The following is a 21,492-nucleotide window of genomic DNA, read 5'->3' as shown; positions in this document are numbered from 1 at the left end:
TTTTCCACTCAAGCCTTCACCACATTAGTCATTTTAAATCCCTGTCTGATGATGCCCAACCCTTTCATCTTCTGTGTCCCTCGTCTGCCCCTGGCCTGCCGCCCTGCTTTGTGCGTCTGCCCCAGTCTGTCCCGAGAACCCCTTTTGCATCCGCCTTCCAGTTATGTGACTCTCTGGTGTGTCTAACCTGCCGCTTCAGTTTGATGTATTAATTCCATCTGTGGTTCTGATTTGTAAGCTTTCATTAGTTTATTTATTAAAAAAAAAAAATTTAATGTTTATTTATTTTTGAGAGAGACAGAGACAGAATGTGAGTGGGGAAGGGGCAGAGAGAGAGGGAGACACAGAATCTGAAGCAGGCTCCAGGCTCCAAGCTGTCAGCACAGAGCCCGATGTGGGGCTCGAACTCACGAGCTGCGAGATCATGACCTGAGCCGAAGTCAGACACTCAACCGACTGAGCCACCCAGGCGCCCCTCGTTAATTTATTTTTAAAATACGTTAGCAACTTTTTATGTTCTCTTGTTCCTTGATCATGTTTTCTTTCATCTTTTCTTTCTTTAAGCATTTTACACATAGTTCTGTGTTTGAATGAAACCTTGAGGATCTAAATCTGGGTGTTTGGTTGCTCCTGTGGATGTGTTGTTTCCTATATGTATAGTGATTTTTTTTTATGGGGTCACGTTTTGTTCAACTTACTCGGTGAGAACAGCAAGGCCCTAAGTAGGGGAAGACCCCTGGGAGCCTTGAACTCCTCCTGGCAGTCTCCAGCTCTCCTGCCTCCCGCGGGACCACAGACCTGTCTCCCGTCACCGTGACGACGGTGCATGTGCCCTCAAGGAAGCCATCCCGTCCCCACACGTTTTCACTCTGTGAAAGAGTCCCCTTGATTTCTCTGTGGCTCAGCACCTTGTTACAGAGGTGTTTGGTGCCATTTTTCTGGGAGCTAGAGTGTCATGTCCCCCTTACTGGACACAGTGCGAGCAGAGGGGGACCACACAGCCTCTCAGAGAAGAATGTCTGTGAGCTGGCAGGCTGCGCCCCCTGCTCCTTCACAGAGCAGGCCCGGCCTGCTGGCCTCCATGGCCCAGGAGCAGAGGGCCATGACCGCAGAGCTGGGCTCAGAAGAAGCCCAAGGCTTCCAGCTCTAAATGTTGCATAGTTTCCATCTGGAAACGGAGTTCTGAAACAGACATTGTGCTAGGAAAGGGCCTAGTAATGGAGATAGAGCGAGGTCTTGAAGTCTCACTGGGAGTGAGAGGAATAGTCAGAAATGGTCACCACATCCTGGCCCTCGGTGAGTTCAGTATGAGTGGAGCCTGGCAAGGTGGCTCCATGTGGCTCTGGGCCCTGTACATCTGTCCCCTCCCTCACTGGGTTACTTCAGCACAACCACTGCAAAAGTGATGAAACCAGACATGGAGCAGGTCTGAGGTCAGGTTGGAATTTGAGGAAGAAAAAAGCTATATGGAACACAGGAACAGAAACAGATTGCCATTGGGGGTCCTGCAGTGATTTTTAAAAAAAATTTTTTTAACAGTTATTTATCATTGAGAGACAGAGAATGAGCAGGGGAGGGGCAGAGAGGGAGACACAGAATCCGAAGCAGGCTCCAGGCTCTGAGCTGTCAGCACAGAGCCCGACGTGGGGCTCGAACCCACAAACCGTGAGATCATGACCTGAGCCGAAGTCGGACACCCAACCGACTGAGCCACCCAGGCGCCCCTGTGATTTTTTATCTGTATTTTGTTTCAGAGGCTGTATTCAATTCTTCTGGCCTGAGAAATAGCAAGACCGAAACAAAGGTGGTGATTTGGCCTCTTTACTGTCTCTGGCAGGAATGTTGAAGAACCATAGTAAGAAGAAGCAATAGTCACTCATCCCGCTTCCCGCTCACTGGGGTGTAACTGGAATCCCTTTCTGCTTGAGTGCTTAGTGTTGGCAGCTGCTCTCACGCGTGGGTGCACAGACTCGGTCTTTTGCGCTGTTGGCTAGTTGTGTTCAGCAGCCATGTTGACGGAATCTGGGTTGGAGGTGGGTTGGTGTGCAGTACGGCTGGGTCTCCTGGCTCCCGCAGAAACCCGGAAGGTGTTTAGAAGGCGTCTGTCGTGTGTGTTTGTCAGAGCTCTCAATTAAAAGAAAAAATGTTACTTTCCTGTAAATCACTTTTGTGTCAAAGTGGAGAACAGTTGAAAACTTCTGTTAATTGAAGCCGTGTGGATTTGTACAAAGAGCGAAATAAATCAGTGTTGTAATTCAACAGCATTATCCACATGTTGAGAGACTATTTTTATGCTTAAATCACTGGTGTACTTGAGCGGGCACTTGTACTCGGCCCCGCAGTCGGTCTAGTTGACAGAAGCCGGTTTTTGTCCTAAAGGAAACCCACATCTGTTGAGGCTTAGCTGTCTTGTGGGAGAGCATTCCCATAAACGCAGCTTGTTTGTGGGGACCACCTGCTCCCTTGGTCTCTACAACTGGCCTTCCTGCTCTGAGTAAATGGGCTTCTGAAGAAGTGTGTGAATTGAATTGAATTGAAGTTTTCAGTTATTTCAGCTTTATAGTTGTGTTCCCGTTCCTTCTAAATTAAACTCTGTTCAGCCTTTATTGAACATCCGGTATGTGCCAGGCCCTGTGCTACATGCTAGCAAAACAGAAACAGGTGAGCCATGGCCCCTGTTTTTCAGGATCTCCGAGGCTAAAGACAAAGACAGAATCAAATCCAAACCTCGGAATGCCATGGCACACCTTACCAGGGATTGTACATGCAGAGTAGGAAGGTCACCCTGGAGAGGGAGGGCTGCTGACTGAGCCCGTGGGGTGGTTTTGCAGAGGAGGTGAGGCTGGCTAGGGTTTGGAAGGGGGAGCATGAGCTCTCTGGACACAGGCGGGCAGCAGCGAGGCTCTCAGCCAGGCTCCCTCGAGGGGAAGTCTGTCTGCTCTCAGCCGTGGGTCAGGAGGGTCTCGGGAAGTAGCGAGGAGCTTCGGGGCCCGGATGTGCTGTGGCTGTGCAGAGCTGCCCGCCAGGCCTTCTCAAAGCAGCCGTGCCGCCTGCGGAGCCAGCTGGCTTCCACCTGTCGGGCTCTCTGCCCCTTAGCAGAAGGTCTTCGAAACTGAGAAACTTCCTTCCCATCGATTCCTCCTCAGCAAAGCAGCTCTTAGTTTATCACGACTTTGTGAAAACTGGGGTCTGTAGAAGTACGGCTTTCTTGGTCTCCTCACTCTTTGCCCATGGGGCTCCCCTGACAGAACAGCTAGATTAGGCTCCTGCCTTGGTCCTGGGCATCCAGACCTGTTTCTTCCCGTTCGACAGCCCGAGGGTCCACTCCTTCCCCACCCCGCACCTCCACCTCCCTGAGCCTGTTCCAGGCCAACGAGTGTGCTGAGCCACCTGAGCAGCGTGATGCCCACTTCCTCTTGGTACCCAGGATGGGTGGCGTGGCCGGGGGCAGGGCGGGGTTGCTCTGTGTCTAAGGACCAGTCTCACAAAGTGGTGACCGTCCACCTCAGCCATCTGTGTGCTGCACAGCGACACCCACTGTCCAGTTTAATTCTTACCACGACCCTCGGAGGTAGGTATTTCCAAATTACAGATGAGAAAACTAAAGCACAAAAAGATTGAGTAATTTGCCTGAGGTCACACAGCTAGTAAAAGGGAGAGCTGGCGTCCAGACCCATCAGGCTGTGCAGCCCAAAGACTGAGAACAGGACTGGTGTTTCCGACCAGCTGTGTCACTGACCACACCTCCTGGGAACTGTGGTCTCTGGCTCCTGCTCCGGTAGCTGCAGCGAATGTCCTGATGGCCCCAGAACCCCTCCTCTCCGTCTCTACCGCCACTGCCTCCTCATCTCTTGAACCCTGACTGACTGCTTCCTGCGGTGCCCTCTCCCCTTCCAGGCAGAGGCCATGCAGACACGTCTCTGCTTTGGCTCCTGCAGCCTGTCTTGCTGTGGGGCAGTTGTCTGTGGATGTGGACTGTCCCTGTGCTGTCCCCATTCCCTCCTAAGCTCTGCCCTAGTCAGGCCCTGAGGGCTTTGTCCAACCTCCTGGGGAGGGAAAGCTGTGTGCTGGCACCAGCAAGGTGAGGGGGCAGCAGGGCCAGGACCCGCCTGAAGGAGGGCAGAAGTTAAACCAGCAGACCACAAGGAAGTCTTGAGTCATAGCCATAGTAAGCTCTAAGTGGGAAAACTGGATTTTAGGTGTGTGGCCTGGGAAGGCCCACCTTGGTCTTGGGTGCTGGGTGGTGAGGGCAAAGGTAGCGATGAGTTCTTAGAGGAAGGGATGTTTAGGCTGAGGCCTAAAGGATGAATGGAAGTCAGCGAGGTTGTGAGCTGAGGTTAGGATGTTCTAGAACCTGGGTGCAGCACAGGCAAAGCTCAGGGTCAAGGAGGAGATTGGATTTGAGGGCCAAGGGAAGGCCTGTGTGTCAGGGGCTTGGTAAACAGGAGGGCCAGGCCAGGCCATGTTACAGACTTGCCATTTTCTCTTAAGAGCAGCGGGAAGACATTGGTATGTCCCCAGCAAGGGAGTGCCTCGCTCTCAAAAGCTCACTGTGGCTGCCGGGAGGGAAAGGACTGGAAGGAGGCTGGGTGGGAGACGCAGGGGCTGCCTCTGCGCAGGAGGAGGGGGGTGGGGGTGGGGAGCCAGGGGAGTGTGCAGCCAGCCACCCGCCCTCTGTGCCCCGGCAGGGCCTGGGCGTGCTTCCGGGCTCACGTGAAATCCATAGTTCCTCAGACGTGCCTGCACTTCGCCCAGGTGTGAGCCAGTAGTTTAAGACTTTCACCATTTTTCATTAGTGATTCCAAAGTTGGCTTTTTAGCAGTGATCCTGGAAATGCCAGATGAGGCTGAGCCCCAGGAGCAGCTCGTACACAAGCGAGCCCCACGGAGATGGTGCCGAGGGAGGAGTGCTGTACGTTGCTGAGTGGTCTCAGGTCTATTTGGTAGATTCCCGGAGACACCAGTTGCTTTTAAAACCTACGCCTGGTTCACATGTGACCGATCGTGCACGGCGTGACAGCCAACCAAGTAAGCGCTCCACGAGAAGCGTTCAGCCCGGGACGCCTGCCCACAGCGAGCGCGTCCCCACAGGGTTTTCAGTCATGGTTTGTCTGCTTGTAGTTTAACTACGTAGGTAAAAACAGAATATTAATTTTGATATGTGATTAGAACATTTTTTTTTGTAGGCTTTACCGCCAGCACCTGTTCAGAATCACACAAATAAGCATCAGGTATTCAATGCATCTCTTCAAGACCATATTTATCCAAGCTGTTTTGGGAATACTCCAGAGTGGAATAGTTCTAAATTTATAAGTCTTTGGGGATCAGAAGTGATGAATGATAAGAACTGGAATCCTGGCACTTTCTTGCCAGATACAATTTCTGGTAAGGAACTTGTTAAAACTTTCTTAAAGGTTTAAAATGACCTGAGCTGGGTGGATCGCCGTCTGTTGCCTCGGTCCCCCAGTAGAAGCCCTAGGCTAGTCGGGCCCCGCCTTTGTCGCTAGTGGGAGGCCCCTCGGCCCCGTCCCGCTGCAGCCGCCCACATCTGCCGCCAGCCAGGGCCCTGCGCACCAGCGGGGTTTCTGCCACCCCAGCGCTGCCCAGCGTCTCGTCTCCAGGCTTCAGTGTTTGGCCTCTGGTTCTCGAGCAGTGATCACAACTAGCCCTCAACCCAGCACACAGGGGTCTTGCAGCAGCACCACCGTCGACTTGAATGCCGTGACTTACGTTCCTTTTCTGTTTCTGTATTGATATTGACCCTACATGGGGCCTGTCCCCTCTCAGCTCCCTCCTCCCAGCGCTCAGCTGCTGAGCCGCAGCTGTTACTCCAGTTGTAGGGAAAGGTGCACCCGAAGAGGGGCTGGCTGCACCCTTAGCTCTGTCTTCACGTGGTTAGAGCCCTTGGTGGCCCCACACCCAGCCCCCTGCATGTGCTCAGAAAACCACGCTAGACTTGACATCTGTGCTTGGAAAGGATTTCTAGCTGTGTGACCTTGGGCAAGTTGCTTAGCCTCTCTGAGCCTCAGTTTCTCTATCTTTAGGATGGGAATGATAGCACCAAGCTCAGAACGTAGCTTTAAGACATTAAGTAAAACCGCTTTGGGAAAGCACCTAGCACAGGAATTGGCACATAGTAGGTGCTCAATACGTTTTTTCCTAGATGAAGACTCGTTGTCTAGCATCACCCCGTGTGACCCCAGCCTCTGTAGCGGCCCCAGTGCTAGGAGTTCTGTTGGCAGACGTCCCGTAGGTGTTGGTTATGTGTTCCTCAGGAGCCTTAATTCTCGCATTCTCCTCTGAAGGGGGTGACATGCTAGGGCCAGCGCTGTCCGAACCCAGACCCGAAGCCCTCCCGCCTCCGCCCAGCGACGAGGCGCCCACCATGTCGGAGAGCAAGGAGAAAAAAAGTGCCGCCAAACAGAAGTGCTTATACAATTTCCAAGACGCCTTCCTGGAGGCGAACAAAGTCGTGATGGCCACGTCGTCCGCCACCTCCTCCGTATCCTGCACAGCCACCACCGTGCAGTCAAGCAACAGCCAGTTCAAAGTGTCATCCAAGAGGCCTCCCTCCCTAGGTAAGGCCTGCCCAGCGCCTCTGTAATTGCCTTTTCCTTGGCATGGCCAGAGGCCCAGGTGTGGTGGTAGCTCCGGAAAGTGCTGGCAAGCAGAGGGCACTTCCCTGCGAGTCTGATTCGCATGTTGCTGCCCCACCAACTTCCTCCGGGGCCTTGCCACGCTGTCTTGCCTTTCTCTTCTGTTCCTGTAGTTGTGAGAGAGGAAGGGGTCACTGCTTTCTGAGCATGAGAAGGAATTTGTCCTTTAAAAGCAGAAGCCTGGTGGAGAGGGCGTTGATGGGGCTGCGGGCCGGGCTGCGGCCCAGCCCCCGTGCTGCTCAGATGGCTCCACGCTGTGGTGTGAGCACAAGCAGAGGGGAGCTGGAAGCAGAGGTCAGAGGCACGTAGGAGCTGGCTCCCAGGGCCCTCGCTGGCATCAGAAAGAATAATAGGATAGATTATAGCACGTACAGTCAGGAGTCATCGGGTGTTCAGAGAAGGGAGGAGGGCGAGGCAGCTCTTTGGCAGACGCTCACCGCTGCTCCATGATAGACATGACAGAGAATGCCGCCGTGCGGCCTTCAGGGTGACTGTCAGTCCAGGTGAGCACCCTCGGTGGTCATGACAAACAGCGGGTGTTCGCCTGGGGAATGCAGTATCCCCGCCGTCCGGGAGCAGCAGCCACAGGTGACTGGCAGATCACGAAGGGAATGTCAAGTGCCCCTCGCTGGAGGAATCCGGCAGACCACCCCCTGCACACTGGTCAGAGGTGACCTCCCCGTCAGGGCACGGACTGATGCTAGGGGCCTCTCGTGCGATCACGCAGGAAGGATCCGTCATGCCTGGAGCATGTCTGCCAGCTCTGACGTGACACCGTAAGCCCATGCTGGTGGGCACCTGTCCTCAACTCAGAAAATGCAGTGTTGCAGGAGGAGGAAAGTTGACAAGGGGCTGGGTTGGGGGAAAGCTCCAAAGGCTGGGTGGGGGACATGGGGGACGGGATGAGAATGTCACATGGACGGTGTATCTTTGATGTGGTCACACAGTGAAGTGTCCTGTCCTCCAGGGTTTGTGCTGACGTGTTTAGGGTGCACGCAGGCTCCACGTGTTAAGCCAAAAAAGTGTGTGGCTCAACACTCACACGTGTGACAACATGTTCCGTGTGGTGAGTCCAGGTGAGGGGTATGTGGGTCGTCTTCGTAACTGTGCCTTCACAGTCTCTGTAGAGCTTCGAACATCTCCACACGAAAAGGTTGAGAAAAGGTTTAGCGAACAGAAACTAACCTAGTGCAGCGTCCTCGATGACCCTTCTGCGTCTCCACACGCAGGCGAGGTGTTCCACGGCGTCAGCAAGGAGGACCACAGACACGCGGTGCCGGCCGCCCCGAGGAACAGCCCCACGGGCCTGGCGCCGCTCCCCGCCCTCGCCCCCGCCGCCCTCGCCCCCGCCTCCTCGCCTCACCTCGCAAGTCTCGCAGCCCCGTCCTTCCCCAGCACCGCGGCCACGTCCCCCGGGTTTGTGGACACGCGCAAGAGCTTCTGTCCTGCTCCCGGAGCCCCCCCGCCCCCCACCACAGACGGCTCCCTCAGCGCCCCCCCCAGCGTCTGCAGGTGAGCCTGGGGCCCGCCCCGGCGATCTGTTCCTGGGCACGTGCGGCTGAATGGCCAGGGAAAGATGGACAGGGGCGTGCCCAGCAGAGGCCGTGGGACGAGGGGAGGACACTGGTCGCATCTATAGTCCTCAGAGCTGGGGCCACCAGGGATCGGTGTGCAGACCACCATCCAGCCACCAGCTGCTTCACGGGGGAGAGGGGTCGGGGGGACCTGGGTGCTTTTTAAGTTGTTATACATTCAGTGAAGAATGATACAACAGCTTTAAAAAAAAAATTTTGTTTTAATGTTTATTTTTGAGAGAAGGGGGCGGGGGGAGGGGGAGCAGAAGGAGAGGGAGACACAGAATCCGAAGCAGGTTCCAGGCTCTGAGATGTCAGCACAGAGCCTGATGTGGGGCTCGAACTCACAGACCGCGAGATCATGACCTGAGCCGAAGTCAGATGCGCAACCGACTGACCCACCCAGGCGCCCCAAACAACAGTTTTTTAAAAAAAAAAAAAAAGATGATTTGGGGAGCACCTAGGTGGCTCAGTCAATTGAGCGTCTGACTCTTGATCTCAGTTTGGGTCTTGATCTCAGGGTGGTGAGTTCAAGCCCCAAGTTGGGCTCTGCGCTGGGCAGGGAGCCTACTTAAAAAAAATAAAAAGATGATTTGTGTTGTGTTTGAATTTGCCTGTGTGAAGCCATCCCCACACAACCTCCACCCTCCGCCCCATGAAGCGGCGGCAGGAGGGACAGTGCAGAAGGAGACTGAGTGTGCCCTCCAAGATTATGTGCCCGCCCACACCACCTTTCCTGTGTGGCCCCTGGTGTCCGGGCGGCACCCTGCTCCCCATACAGCTGGCGGCTGGTGACCGCCTATGTGTGGTTTCACAGTGACCCCGACTGCGAGGGGCACCGCTGTGAGAACGGCGTGTATGACCCGCAGCAAGACGACGGGGACGAGAGTGCTGACGAGGACAGCTGCTCCGAGCACAGCTCCAGCACCTCGACCTCCACCAACCAGAAGGAGGGCAAGTACTGTGACTGCTGCTACTGTGAGTTCTTCGGGCACGGCGGGGTAAGTGTCCCCGGGGGCGAGTTCCTGGGGGGCCGGCACATCCTGGGGCAGCGGCGCGTCACGGCCACACTGTGTGTAGAGCCCCAGGTGCAGTGTGAGGAGAACCGAGGGATGGTCCGGAGTCGTGGCTCACCCTGTAGGTTGTACTCACCCTAAGGAGGTGACGAAGATACCTGCCCAGAGATGTAGCTCTAAGGATTACTGCATTTTTGCATTTGTTTGTGAGTTTTAAAACAACCGATGGGCCAGGGGCCTGCTGAACAGCTGGCCGTGGAACCGTTGGGTCTGGGCTGTGCACAGCCGTGTGGTGGGGGTGCTCGCTGTGCGCGGTGTGCACGTGGGATTCCTGTTGCTGGGATACAGGGGATGTTGATGCACATACACACGTACACCTCCTTCCAGAAGGGTCTGTCTGTACAAGCAGACGTCAGCCGTGGTGCCTTGGGGGGGGCTGGGAGGAAAAGCAGCGACTGGTATTTTGCTCTTTTTCCACTTTTGTTCTGTCTGCATTTGCTCAGTGGGCACACGTGTGTTTAGTGTCAGGAAGAAATTTTGACAGTGGGATTGAGGGCAGTTTTCTTTTTTCCTTTTGATGCTACACAAGAAACTACAAATGGATGAAGAGATTGTATAAACACTATTGACTTGAAAAGATAATCACTGTATCCTGTAAGAAGTACATTAACCCGTACATGTGGGTTCTTTTTCCTTTTTCAGTTTAAAAATACCTGGTTGTGTACATAGTTGGTCCTCCATTACTGTAGTTTTCACGAACATGTGAAGGTTGACAGGGTCTGTGCTAGAACTGGTCTTGGGGTAACTGTGGTAGGTTTTCCTTTTTGTTTATCTTATTTTTCACAACGAACGCTTATTACCTGACAAGGAAAAGTTTACTTTTAGGGATATGTGCTGGAATTGGCAGTATTCAGAGTCATGAAAACATGAAGCTTAATTGAGTTATGTTCTCATTTAATTGCCTTAGCCTCCGGCTGCACCAACAAGTAGGAATTATGCGGAAATGAGGGAGAAGCTTCGTTTGCGGCTGACCAAGAGGAAAGAGGAACAGCCTAAGAAAGCGGACCAGCTCTCTGAGAGGGAGGGTGTGGTTGACCATCGCAGGGTGGAGGACCTTCTGCGGTTCATAAACAGCTCTGAGCCCAAGCCAGTGAGCAGCACCCGAGCCGCCAAGCGAGCCAGGCACAAGCAGAGAAAGGTGAGCGCGCCACAAGGTGCTGCCGGGGGCGGCGGGCGGGCCTCGGGGCCCCATGCCCACCATGCTGCCACGAGGGCCCCGGACCGTCTCTGTGTCCGTGGCAGGAGCCGGGCAGAAGCCCTGTGTTGTATTTTCAGGACACAGCTTCCCCTTTTTAAAGTCACAGGTTTGTCAGTGGATCTAAAGCAGGCCTTTGGGTCCCTATGCCCAGCGGGGGCGCCGCAGCAGACCCACGACCTCTGTCTGTGGAAGAGCCTTCCTTCCCAGGGAGGTTGAGGAAGGAGCCCCTGGCTGGGAGCCAAAGGGGGTTCGCGGTGGGCTTTGGGAGACTGCGGGGAAAGAAGTTACTTCGACATGCGGCTGGGACAGGGCTCTTGGCACAGCGACATCCTTGGGACCTAGTCCGAGGGCTCCTCCCGTCCCCTCGCTCCTCGTCCCCCAGCTGGCAGAGGACGATCAGGCAGAGCCATCCCGGAAGAGGGCAGGCACGTGGCATCGGAGCCCCGGGTGGAAGAGTGGGATGGAGGGCCGTCGCGGGCAGCCCTGGGCACCTCACTGCAGGGCGTGTGCATGGGCTGTCGCGAAAGCAAGTGTCTGCCGTGACTAGACGGGTTGGGCCAGCGGAGGACACAACGTGCAGAGACTGTCCGCTAGCACTTCCTCTTAGTGCTGCAAGTGAGGGCACGGGCCGCGTCTGCCCTTCTGTGTGCCTCAGCGCCCTGGGGCCAGGCCCATGCCAAGGCCATCCTGGTTCCGGCCTCCTACAGAGGCAGACCGTGGCAGATGGATCCGGGCTGTGCAGAGGGAACCTGGAAGGGCGCAGGCTCTGACAGCAGGAGGGGTGGCGGCTTCGGGAAGAGGCGAGGCACCTGCGAGGTCCCACAGAGACAGAGTAGAAGCATTCCCCAAGTGTGTCAAAGTGGGCCACCCAGCAGGAGCCCTGTTGGGCTCCTCGGCCCCAGGCGAGGTGGAGTTGAGGGGCTCTGAGGAGAAGCCTGCTCTGCACCCGAGGAGCCCCACTAGGGTGGGGCAGTGAGACATATTCCCCACCAGGAGTGTTCCACCAGGGCCCACTCATCCCGTGTGCTCTGTACCCAGCACCCCGTCTTCCAGAGCGGCTCGCAGATCTGCTTTGCGTCTGGCTGACGGGCTGGTTGTTGAAGGCACCGTGTACCTGGTTTTGAGTTCCCTATAGATTCTGTCTTGTGGCCGATTTACCCCCCGACCTGCTGCGGGGGGCGCCCTGCTCCTAGACGCTGGGATACCTGTCCAAAGTAGCACCCACAGGGGGCCACTCCGGGAGCTGCCTGTGGCTGCTTGCCATCTCCAAGGCTTCTCTTTTAACAGGTGGAACCAGGATTTTAAATAAGTTTTACCTGAATTGTCCAATTAAGTTTTTTTAAAAATCTGTCATCAAATTTTTAACATGATTTTATGTTTAAGTTTTTCACAATTACAAGTAAATTGTCTCTTAAAAATATTGCCTACTGAGATGTTGTGAAAAATCATGTAAACCCGGAAGGACTTCTAAATGCAGATGTGTTTGCCAAAGTTTGGTCCTGGAGCCCAGGGATGCAGAGAGCCCCGCCTCTCGCTCTTCACGGCTTCTGTTTGTTGTCAGAGCAGAAGGAAGAGTTTGTGCCGAGGCTCCTGGACTGTGTCTCGCCAGTGAAGCACGGTCTTCGCCAGGCATGAATATTAACGTGACGCCACGCTGGAGGGCAGAAATAGCCAACGTCTGTTTGCCGTGTGACGTGGAATATATTAGCATGCCATTGGCTCTGTGACCCTGGTGAAAATATGTTGAGGCCTTTGTTGATCTGCTAGGGTGGGAAAAAGGAGTCGCAGGTTTTTCAGGGCAGCGCGCACTTCTGACACGTGGATCCACCGGCCTCGCCTGCAGAGGCGCACTTGCCCAGCTCTGGTGGCAGGGGCACGGCCGTTAAACCGCCATGTGATCGGTGTGCGCGGCTGGTTCTCATCCAGACGTCACGCTCCAGCGGGAGGCCGGCACAGGGCAGGGGCACCGCAGCTGCCTTGACCTGTTTCATAGAAGTGCCCAGCCACAAGCTCAGAGGCCGTAAGGAATTGTTTGCTAAGTGGCCCCCGCCACCACCACCACCGCCTCCAGTAAAGTAATGAGTGTATATACCTGGGTAGAAAGATTAAATCTCATGATTCCAGAGAGTAAAGTAATTTGGGGTGAGTGTGTTTTAAGCTTTGGGCTTATTATATATCCCCTTTCGGAGTTTATGTTCTTATTATATAAATTCGTTTTAAAGTTACTTGTTTTCTGTGCGTCTTCATGTTTAGAACACTTGCTGTTGTCTTAAGTTGCCTCTTTCCCCACGGCAGCTGGAAGAGAAGGCGCGCCTGGAAGCAGAGGCCCGGGCCCGGGAGCACCTGCACCTCCGGGAGGAGCAGCGGCGGCAGGAGGAGGAGGAGGAGTTTCAGCGGCTTCAGGAGCTTCAGAAGCTGAGGGCTGTGAAAAAGAAGAAGAAGGAGAGGCCAAGCAAAGACTGTCCCAAGTTGGACATCCTTGCTAGAAACTTCCAGGCAGCAGCAGAGTCTGTACCTAACTCTGAAAACATGCACAATGGCTCACTAGAGCAAATGGAAGAACCAGAGACCTCACCTCACTCCCCTTCCAGACACGGGGACCACTCAGAGCCTGGGCCGGGGCCGGGGGCCGACGGCGATGCCACCGACCCCATGGACGCCAGAGACTCCAAGCTCCTCCTCCCGAAGGAGGTCAGCGGGAAGCAGCAGGAGCCGCTGTCTTTTCTCCTTGACATCATGCATCAGCACAAGGAGGGGAGTGGCAAGCAAAAGCTCAAGCAGACCAGTAAGGCCAGCAGCGAGCCGGCAAGAAGGCCGGCCGAGCCCCCCAAGGCCTCCGAGAGCCAGCCCAGACCCCGGCCCCAGACTGAGTCGAAGGCAAAAGTCCTGGACCTCACTTCCCTGGCAGAGCAGAAAAGAGAGGAGAGGAAAGTCAACAGTAACAACAATAACAAAAAGCAGCTGAACCACGTCAAGGAAGAAAGGTTGAATCTGGCCCCCCAGGAGCCTGCCTCCCCCAGCGAGCACCCTCAGGACAGCAAGCTGGTGCCCGCAGACTCTCCTCAGCCCAAGGGCAAGAGCAAGAAGAACAGGAAGAAGAAAGGAGACAGAGTCAGCAGCTCAATCGGTAAATATGGAGTTGGGGGGAAGGGGGGGAGTGTGGCTGGTGCCCCCTGTCCGGGGTGCTACCTTGTCCCTCCTGGCTTGTGCTTCTTGTGGCTTTGTCACTGCAGTGAGAGACAGTGGCCATTGTTTGCTTTTGTTAGTTTGAAATAATTATAGACGGACAGAATTCCCCTACACTCTGATTCCCCAAAATCAGTGTGTTACCACATTGGCTTTGTCTGTCTTTTTCCCTCTTCTGTTTTTGTGAAGCAAAGGAGAGAAATTTCAAACATGAAGCCCCTTTACCTTTAAATACTTCACCGTGTATTTCCTCGAAACAAGGATGCTCTCTCACAAAACCACAACACAGTTATCAAAATTAAGAAATTAACACGAGTGCAATACCGTGACCTAATTATACAGGCCTTAACTCCTGAAGACGGAGCATCGAGAGGGTCCTCAGTGTGGTTTCATTTCCATTTTTCTCTGATTACGGGGAGGTCATGTTTTTAAGAGCGGTTTGTCTCTTTTTTGTGAATTTTCTATTCTTATATTTTTTTCTCACTTTATAATTAGGTTTTTGGTCTTCTTAAACATGGTCTTAAACATGTTTCCATGTTTAAGAGTTTTTCACATTAGAGATACTAGCCTTTTAACGTGCTCCCAGTTCACAGGTTGTCTTCAGCCTTGCGGAAGTGTTCTCTGTCACTTTTATGTAGTCGGTTCGTTGATCTCCTGTTGCCTCTGGATTTTAAATAACAGTCAGAAAGCGTCCCACAAAGGTGGAAGAGGAGTGTGCCTGTGTCTTGTAGCATTTGTGTGGTTCCGCCTTTTTCATGTAGTGCCTGGTACATTGGAGTTTGTTCTTGTGTATCCTGTGAGGCTTGGGTCCAGTATATGCTCTTTCTTTAAATGGTTAGCCTGGTGGCCCAGCATCAGGCATTAAAAATTCGTCCCGGGGTGCCTGGTGGCTCAGGCGGTTAAACATCCGACTTTGGCTCAGGTCATGATCTCACGGTTTGTGGGTTCGAGCCCCACGTCGGGCTCTGTGCTGACAGCTCGGAGCCTGGAGGCTGCTTCGGATTCTGTGTCTCCCTCTCTCTCTGCCCCTCCCCCTCTCACGCTCTGTCTCTCAAAAATAAACATTAAATTTTTTTTTTTTTTTTTTAAGTTAAAAAAAAAAAAAAATTCATCCTGCCCCAGTGATTCAGGACATCTCCTTTGCTCCACACTAAATTTCTACTCTGGAATTTCTGTTCTTTTCCACTTTGCTTTGTCGTGTGCTGTTGCCACACTGAGTTAGTTATTTGGGGAGCCCTGTGTGTTTCAGTGAGGCCTCTCCTCACAGGTGTTTTCCAGCATCGTCCTGGCTGTTTATTCCTCTCTGTGCTTCCATGTGGACTTCAGTGTCCGCGTGCTGGGGCCATAAAAAAAGCTTCGTTGGTATCTTTATTGGAGTTGCATTAAATTTATTCATTAGTTTAGGGGAGAATTGATGCCTCTCTGAATTGATTGCCCTTTCCAGATGTAGGAGTGTTTCTCCACTCGTTCAAGTCCACTTTTGTGGCTTTTAGGAATGTTCTGAAATTTCTCTCGTAGATTGTCCACATTTCTTATTGAGTTTCTTGCTCACTACGTATTCGATCTTCCTCGTTTGCAGTGTCATTGTGGGACTCCTCACCGTTATGTCTTCTCGCTGTGCGCTTTATGTGCATTAGCCACTAGTCACACGTCACCACTGAGCACGGGGAATGTGGCTGTTCCGAGCGGAGGGTGTTGTGGTGCAAACATACAGTGGATCTTGAAAGCCTTGTATGAAAAGAATGAATATAAATACGAAATACGACAATGTAATTTCTGTACTGATTACAGGTGGAAATGATCGTCTTTTGGCTATATTTTAATTGAACGAAATGTATGTTACTAAAATTAATTTTACCTATTTTTAATTTTGTTATTGTGGCTACCAGAAAATCTTAAATTATATTTGTGGCTCACATCATATTTCTGTTGGATAGTGCTGCTCTGAGTGGTTGTTTGTGTACACAAAAGCTATTGATTTTTGTATATTAACTTTATGTCTTCTGTCTTACTGAATCATTTTATTGTTTGAGTGTTATTGTTGATTCTCTAGGGTTCTCCAACTGTTCTATCATATGTATACAAATAGAGAAAGCTTTATTCCAACTTTCCCAAGTCTTACCCTCCCAGGGTTTGATTGTATCATTCTCAATCTTAACAGAAATGTCTGGTGTTTCCACATTAAGTCAGATTCTGGCTTTAGGGTAAGGTTTATATATCTTATCATTTTGAGAAAATATGCAATGAGTCCTACTTTTATGGAGTGGTTTTTTTAATCAGGAATGGGTGTTGAATTTGGTGAAAGATTTTCTGGAATCTGTGGACATAAATATGATTTTTCTTCTTATACCTATTATATTATTAGGTTTCCTAATGTTGAAGCAGGCTTGGATTCCTGGAATGAAGCCCATTTGCTTGTAGTGTATTGTATTCTTTAGTTTTGGGTTCTGTTTGCTATGATTTTAGTTAGCATTTTCATACCAGTATTGATAAGAGATACAAGTCTGTAACTTTTTTTTTCCCCTGCTTCCTGTATTAGCTTTGGCTACTAGTATCATATTTCATAAAGAAATGTAAAAAATTAGGGTTTCTTGTGTGTTTTTCATTTTCAGTGTTCTAGAACAATTCACTCTGCATTGAGACTATCAAAGTTTTCAAGTTCTGAGAGAAAAACTCCTATGCAGCCCTTTGGGCCTGGTGCTTTTTTATGGGCTAGGTCCTTGATAATTTTGTCTCTTTTCTGAGAAAGATAGAAATGGAAATTAGTTTATTTGGCATTGCTGTTTCTAATGAGGTTAATTTTAGTAAACTGTATTCACATAGTAAATTATTTTTTCAGCTAGGTTTTCCAACTTATTTACGTAGATGTGTGCAAAGTACCTTATTTTTAAAAATTTATTTTCAGTGGCTATTTTCCTCATCATTATTTATGTTTTCTCCCCATTCTGTTTCATTCATTAGCTAATAGTTTGTCTATTTTGGGGACGCCTGGCTGGCTCAGTTGGTAGAGCATGTGACTCTTGATCTCAGTCAGGGTCGTTGAGTTCAAGTCCCATGTTGGGTGTGGAGCCTATTTAAAAAAAAATAGTTTGTCTATTTTGTTATCTTTTTTTTGTTTTTAACCAGCCTCTTGATTTATTAAATAGGTTTACTGTTGTTCTAATACCTCATGAATTTCTGCTTTTTATCTTTATTTTCTTCCTGTGCTTTCCTTTATTTTCTTGATTATTTCCCAACTTTTTGATTTGGGAATTGAGTTCATTTGTTTTCATTCCACCATTTTTCTTGATCAAAGTATTAAGTGCTTCAGATTTTTCTCTGATCATTCCTTTAAATATATTTCATAGTCTGATAATGTTTCCATTTTGGTTTTTTGTTTGTTTTTAAGAAATTCAGTAATTTCTTTGTTTTTATCCCTCATTCACTAGTAGTATAATAGGTGACTTTTAGGTTTCTGGGTGGGAGAATTGTTTTTGTATGTTTAATAATTTCTAGGTTTTCTGCATTGTGATCAGAGTTTGTTGTTTGTAATATTTTTGTTTTGTGGAATTTACGGGTATTTTTTTGTGACTGTTCCATATATATACTTCAGATAAAAGTGTATTTTTTCTGTTATGGGGAAAATTGAATATGTATCTCCCATCATGTATCGATGAGTTATAGTAAGGGTTAGGTCTTCTGCATCCCATACTTGTTTTTTGTGCTCTTGACCTGTCTTTTCTTATTTATTATTAATGAGTTTGTATGTTGTATTTCTTGCAGTTTTGCCTTATAAAGGTGGTGTTTATGTTATTTGGTGCACTATAAGTAACTATATATGTTATATAACTATATATATATAATTATATGACCGTAACAGCTAACTGTAATATCTTCTTAGTGAATTGTGGTTTTTAGTACTGAAAAATATCCTTCTGTTGTGTTTTTGTGCTTTCGGCTTGGCTTCTACTTTATTTAAGATGGTGATCGTTGCCCTTTTTTTGTCTCCATTCGCCTGGCGGGGCCCCTCTGTGCTAACCCCTTTCTGAGTCACTTAGTGTTAGCTCATTCTCTGATTTTAGGTAGCACAAATCTGAGTCTTGCTTTGTGAGCCAAATGGAAACTCTTATCTACAGGTGAGTTTGAGCCCATTCCCATGTGTTATTACTGTGTGCTTTGTGTCAGCTCTGATTACAGTTTATAATTACTCTGTGTATTTTATACTTACTGTTTCTTTTTCTATGTGATGTGTTTCCTTAGCTTTTATTTGTAAAAAATCATTGGTTTTCACGACACTTGGCAGTCTTGTCTGAGTGCATTCCTCCACACTTGCACGTCTAGTGCCCCGTCCTTGCTTTCCTTCCACTGCTGGCTCCACGGGAAGTGCTCTGACACCCACTTATTGCTGGGGCAACAGTCTGTGAGCCGATCCCATTCTTTCCATTTCGCGGTCCCTTCTCTTCCCGTGTTTCAGCCGCATTATTTCCGCTGTGTCAGACACACAGTACTCATAGGTCCACAGCTGATTACGTCCCGTGCTTGTGCTGTGAGGTTTTCCCAGCCCTCTTCTGGTTGGGTGGAGCTTGCCCTTGGGCGCGTGTCCCCAAGTAAGGGTCAGGGACACAGAATTCTCTGAGCTTTGGCAAAGCAGAACATTTCCTGCACTCTTAATGATGAGCAGACAGCCTGGCTGGATATGAAATACTTGGGTCATACTTTCCACTCTGATTAATATAGCTTTGTTGTGAAAAATGCCTTTGTGGTACTGAAGCTGGTCATGGTTCTCTTTTTTCCCTTATACCAAGATGTGCAATACTGATTATTAGTTCTAATCAGAAAAAAAGAATATAAGGAATTTGCTTTATTGGGATACCTGGGTGGCACAGTTGGTTAACCATTCAGCTCTTGATTTCGACTCAGGTCACCATCTCATGGTTTGGGAGATCAAGCCCCTCATCGGGCTCTGCACTATTAACTGGAGCTTGGGAGTCTCTCTCTCTCTCTCTCTCTCTCTCCTCTCCTCTCCTCTCCTGTCCTCTCTCTCTGCCCCTCCCCCTGCTTGCGAGAGCGCTGCACTCAAATGAAATAAACATTTTTCTCAAATGAAATAAACATTTTTTTTTTAAAGGAAAAAAAGAAATTGCTTTATTAAGGCAGCTTTCCTAGCAGATGTACCTGCTCTGTCTGCTTTTGTGGTCATTCCTCTTCTAGAACTGTTAATGGAATGACTATTGATTAGAGATTGTTCCTACCTTAGACTTCACTTTCATTGTATCTGTAAACACCCCTGGGGCTCCTGGGTGGCCCAGTTGATTGAGCTTCCTACTCTTGATCTCAGCTCAGGTCTTGACCTCCGGGGTCCTGAGTTCAAGCCCCTATTGGGCTCTGCACTGGGCATGAAGCCTACTTTAACAAAACAAACAAACTAACAAACAAAAAACACTCCTGCCCCATCTTGCTCTTCCTCATACGTCGGTGCTGCCTTGAACAGGGCGTCAGCGAGTTGAGTCGGCAGCCAGACGAGCGAGGTCTTCTCGATGTCCAGACAGAGCCCTGGTCAGAGTAGTCTTTGCGGCTGGGGGAGGGATGGACTGGGCCGTGGAAGCCAGGCAGCTGTGACTGGGCGTGTTGTGAGGATGACCGTGCCGGCTAGTGGAGGCCAGCACTGAAGCAGTGGCAGTGGATGGAGATGGGGGAGTCCCTGACTTTTCACAGAGCGCTCGCCCAGCACCTAGAGAGTGTGACGTATGGGCAAGGGGGGATGGGAGGCTCACTGTCAGGAAAGGAGCAGGCTTGCAGCAGAGTACGGGGACCCACCGTTGCCTGTATTGGGGGTCAGACGCCCGAAGGCGTGTGTTTGCGGGAGGTAGCTTTATAAGCGTGGAACTCAGGAAAGCCGTCTGGGGCAGGGGTGGAGGTTTGGTGGTGTCGGTATCCAGGTGGAAGGAGGGATTGGGGGAGTTGCGGAGGAGGAAGGCTGAGAGTAGGAGGGCCTGGGTCCGGCAGGGGCAGGGGGCTGTCTGTGCAGGAGGGGCTGTGGTCACGCAGGTCCCGGCAGGGAAGCTCTTCCCTGCCGTTTCTGTGAGCTCACGGATGTGAGGGCGCTCTGCCTGGTGGCAGAGGTCGTCAGTGGCGCTAGCTGCTTACGCAGGGGAACCATGTCTTGTGCTACTGTGGAAGTGCCCCAGTGGTGGGGGGAAAGGTGTGTCTGTCTGTTAAAGATTATAAAAAATTGCCCCATGCCAAAGTCTGCAGGGAAGCAGACACTCTGCACCCTTCTTTGATGGGGCTGGCTGTTGTGCCTGCACTGATGGTCCCGCGCGAGGCCCAGACAGGGCCCAGGAAGTGCCCGGCATCCCACAGGTACCAGATGGGGTGGGCAGAGCAGAAGCGAGAAGTTGAAACCCTCAAACTGGCTGAGATTCCAGGAGATGGAATAATCCCAAATCATTAGCCTCCCTGCTATCCTGTTTTCAAATTGGGTGATTTAACTGCAAAGTGAAAAAGCAGCCTTGCTTTTTTATTGGAACAGCCTGAAAAGTTTTTGATGATGTTTGTGGGATGTTGCATATGTAAACCAAGTGTCTGGGAGAGCCATCTTCCTGTAGAGGTTGATGTCTGGGACCGGGGTACAATTGTGCCCTCTAACTGTGAGGGACAGCGTTTTCCTCCCCTTCATGCTGCCCTCTGGGCAGCTTCTCTATTCACTAGTGCACTCCTGCCCCCAGTAGGGACTTAGGGCAGCCTCTGGGCTCACAAGCACTTGGGTTTCCAAGAGTCTTCCGAAGGGCTCTCCCATTATGGAGATGTGTCAATTAAAGACCGGTCCCTTGGGGATTGGGTGTCAGCAACTCAGCAACCACGTGAGTTCCCCGATGTCCAGGTTGGACCTGGATGTCCACAAGCACGTGGGACACAGCTGCCCTCGTTTAGCTGTTTGTACAATCTCATCTTGGAGAACGTTTTCAGTTTGCGAAGCTGTTAAAATTAAGTAGAGTAAAGCCACGTGGTTTCTTCTCTTGTAATCTGACTTGCCTTGTTTCTTTCGTTTAACAGATGATGTCTTTCTGCCTAAAGATATCGACCTAGACAGCGTGGACATGGACGAGACAGAGAGGGAAGTGGAGTATTTCAAAAGGTAAATGTTGGGGCCTGTGTCTGAAGTGACGTGGGTTTACGGCTGCCATACACGACCCTCCCATGGCGTTGCCAGTTGTGTGGGGCACAAGTTCTGTCATCTGGCCAAGGAGCCTGGCTCCTCAGTAGCATTGCAGCCCTGTGACGGCCTGCCACACATGTCCCTCCATAGCCCCAGCACGCACACTGGCCTCCTCACTCCCGCTTGCACCCAGGCGCTTCTCCCCTCCCTTCTGTGTGAAGACTGGTTTAGGACAGTGGTTCTCGACGTGCTCTAGACCAGCTGCACCAGTGGGGCACGCAGGCCTCTCCCCACACCTGCAGGGTCAGGCGCTGGGGAGGGACCTGACGTCTGTATGATCACAAGCATCCCTGGTGACCCTCATGTGTGCTGACACTGAAACATTCTGTATGGCGTGCTTTTAAGGAGAAAAGTAACATTTTAGATATTTTCTGTTTTCCTGACGAGCATCAGACTTTATTAGTACTGTGTTCGATAGTATTTTATCTTCTTTGTGAATTTTGGCAAGCAAATTTTATTTTAAAGCTCCTTGTTCCTTCTTTGTTAGTACTTTAACTTTTTTGTTTCAGGTAACCACATACACACACACACACACACACACACACACACACACACGGAGCAGTGTGTTTGCTCTGAATTCTAATTGTTCAGGATAGGATAGGATA

The 21,492-nt window shown here is 50.8% G+C and overlaps 1 protein-coding gene across 6 annotated transcripts in view; it reads left to right on the top strand.

Annotated features, from left to right (window-relative positions):
* FAM193A (family with sequence similarity 193 member A) overlaps positions 1 to 21,492 on the top strand; it is a 163,413-nt gene that overhangs the window by 132,259 nt on the left and 9,662 nt on the right. For all 6 annotated transcript variants that reach the window (XM_053901764.1, XM_053901767.1, XM_053901765.1 and 3 more), the window contains exons 14-20: positions 5,186 to 5,384; positions 6,305 to 6,577; positions 7,885 to 8,167; positions 9,047 to 9,230; positions 10,213 to 10,443; positions 12,799 to 13,630; positions 20,725 to 20,806. In XM_053901764.1, the coding sequence (XP_053757739.1) occupies positions 5,186 to 5,384; positions 6,305 to 6,577; positions 7,885 to 8,167; positions 9,047 to 9,230; positions 10,213 to 10,443; positions 12,799 to 13,630; positions 20,725 to 20,806 (2,084 nt within the window). The remainder of the gene's footprint in view (positions 1 to 5,185; positions 5,385 to 6,304; positions 6,578 to 7,884; positions 8,168 to 9,046; positions 9,231 to 10,212; positions 10,444 to 12,798; positions 13,631 to 20,724; positions 20,807 to 21,492) is intronic.

This window comes from Panthera pardus, unplaced genomic scaffold, assembly GCF_024362965.1.
Source record: "Panthera pardus isolate Hobbes unplaced genomic scaffold, ASM2436296v1 HiC_scaffold_13, whole genome shotgun sequence".
NCBI lineage: Eukaryota > Metazoa > Chordata > Mammalia > Carnivora > Felidae > Panthera > Panthera pardus.
This window is presented reverse-complemented; position numbering and strand designations above follow the sequence as displayed.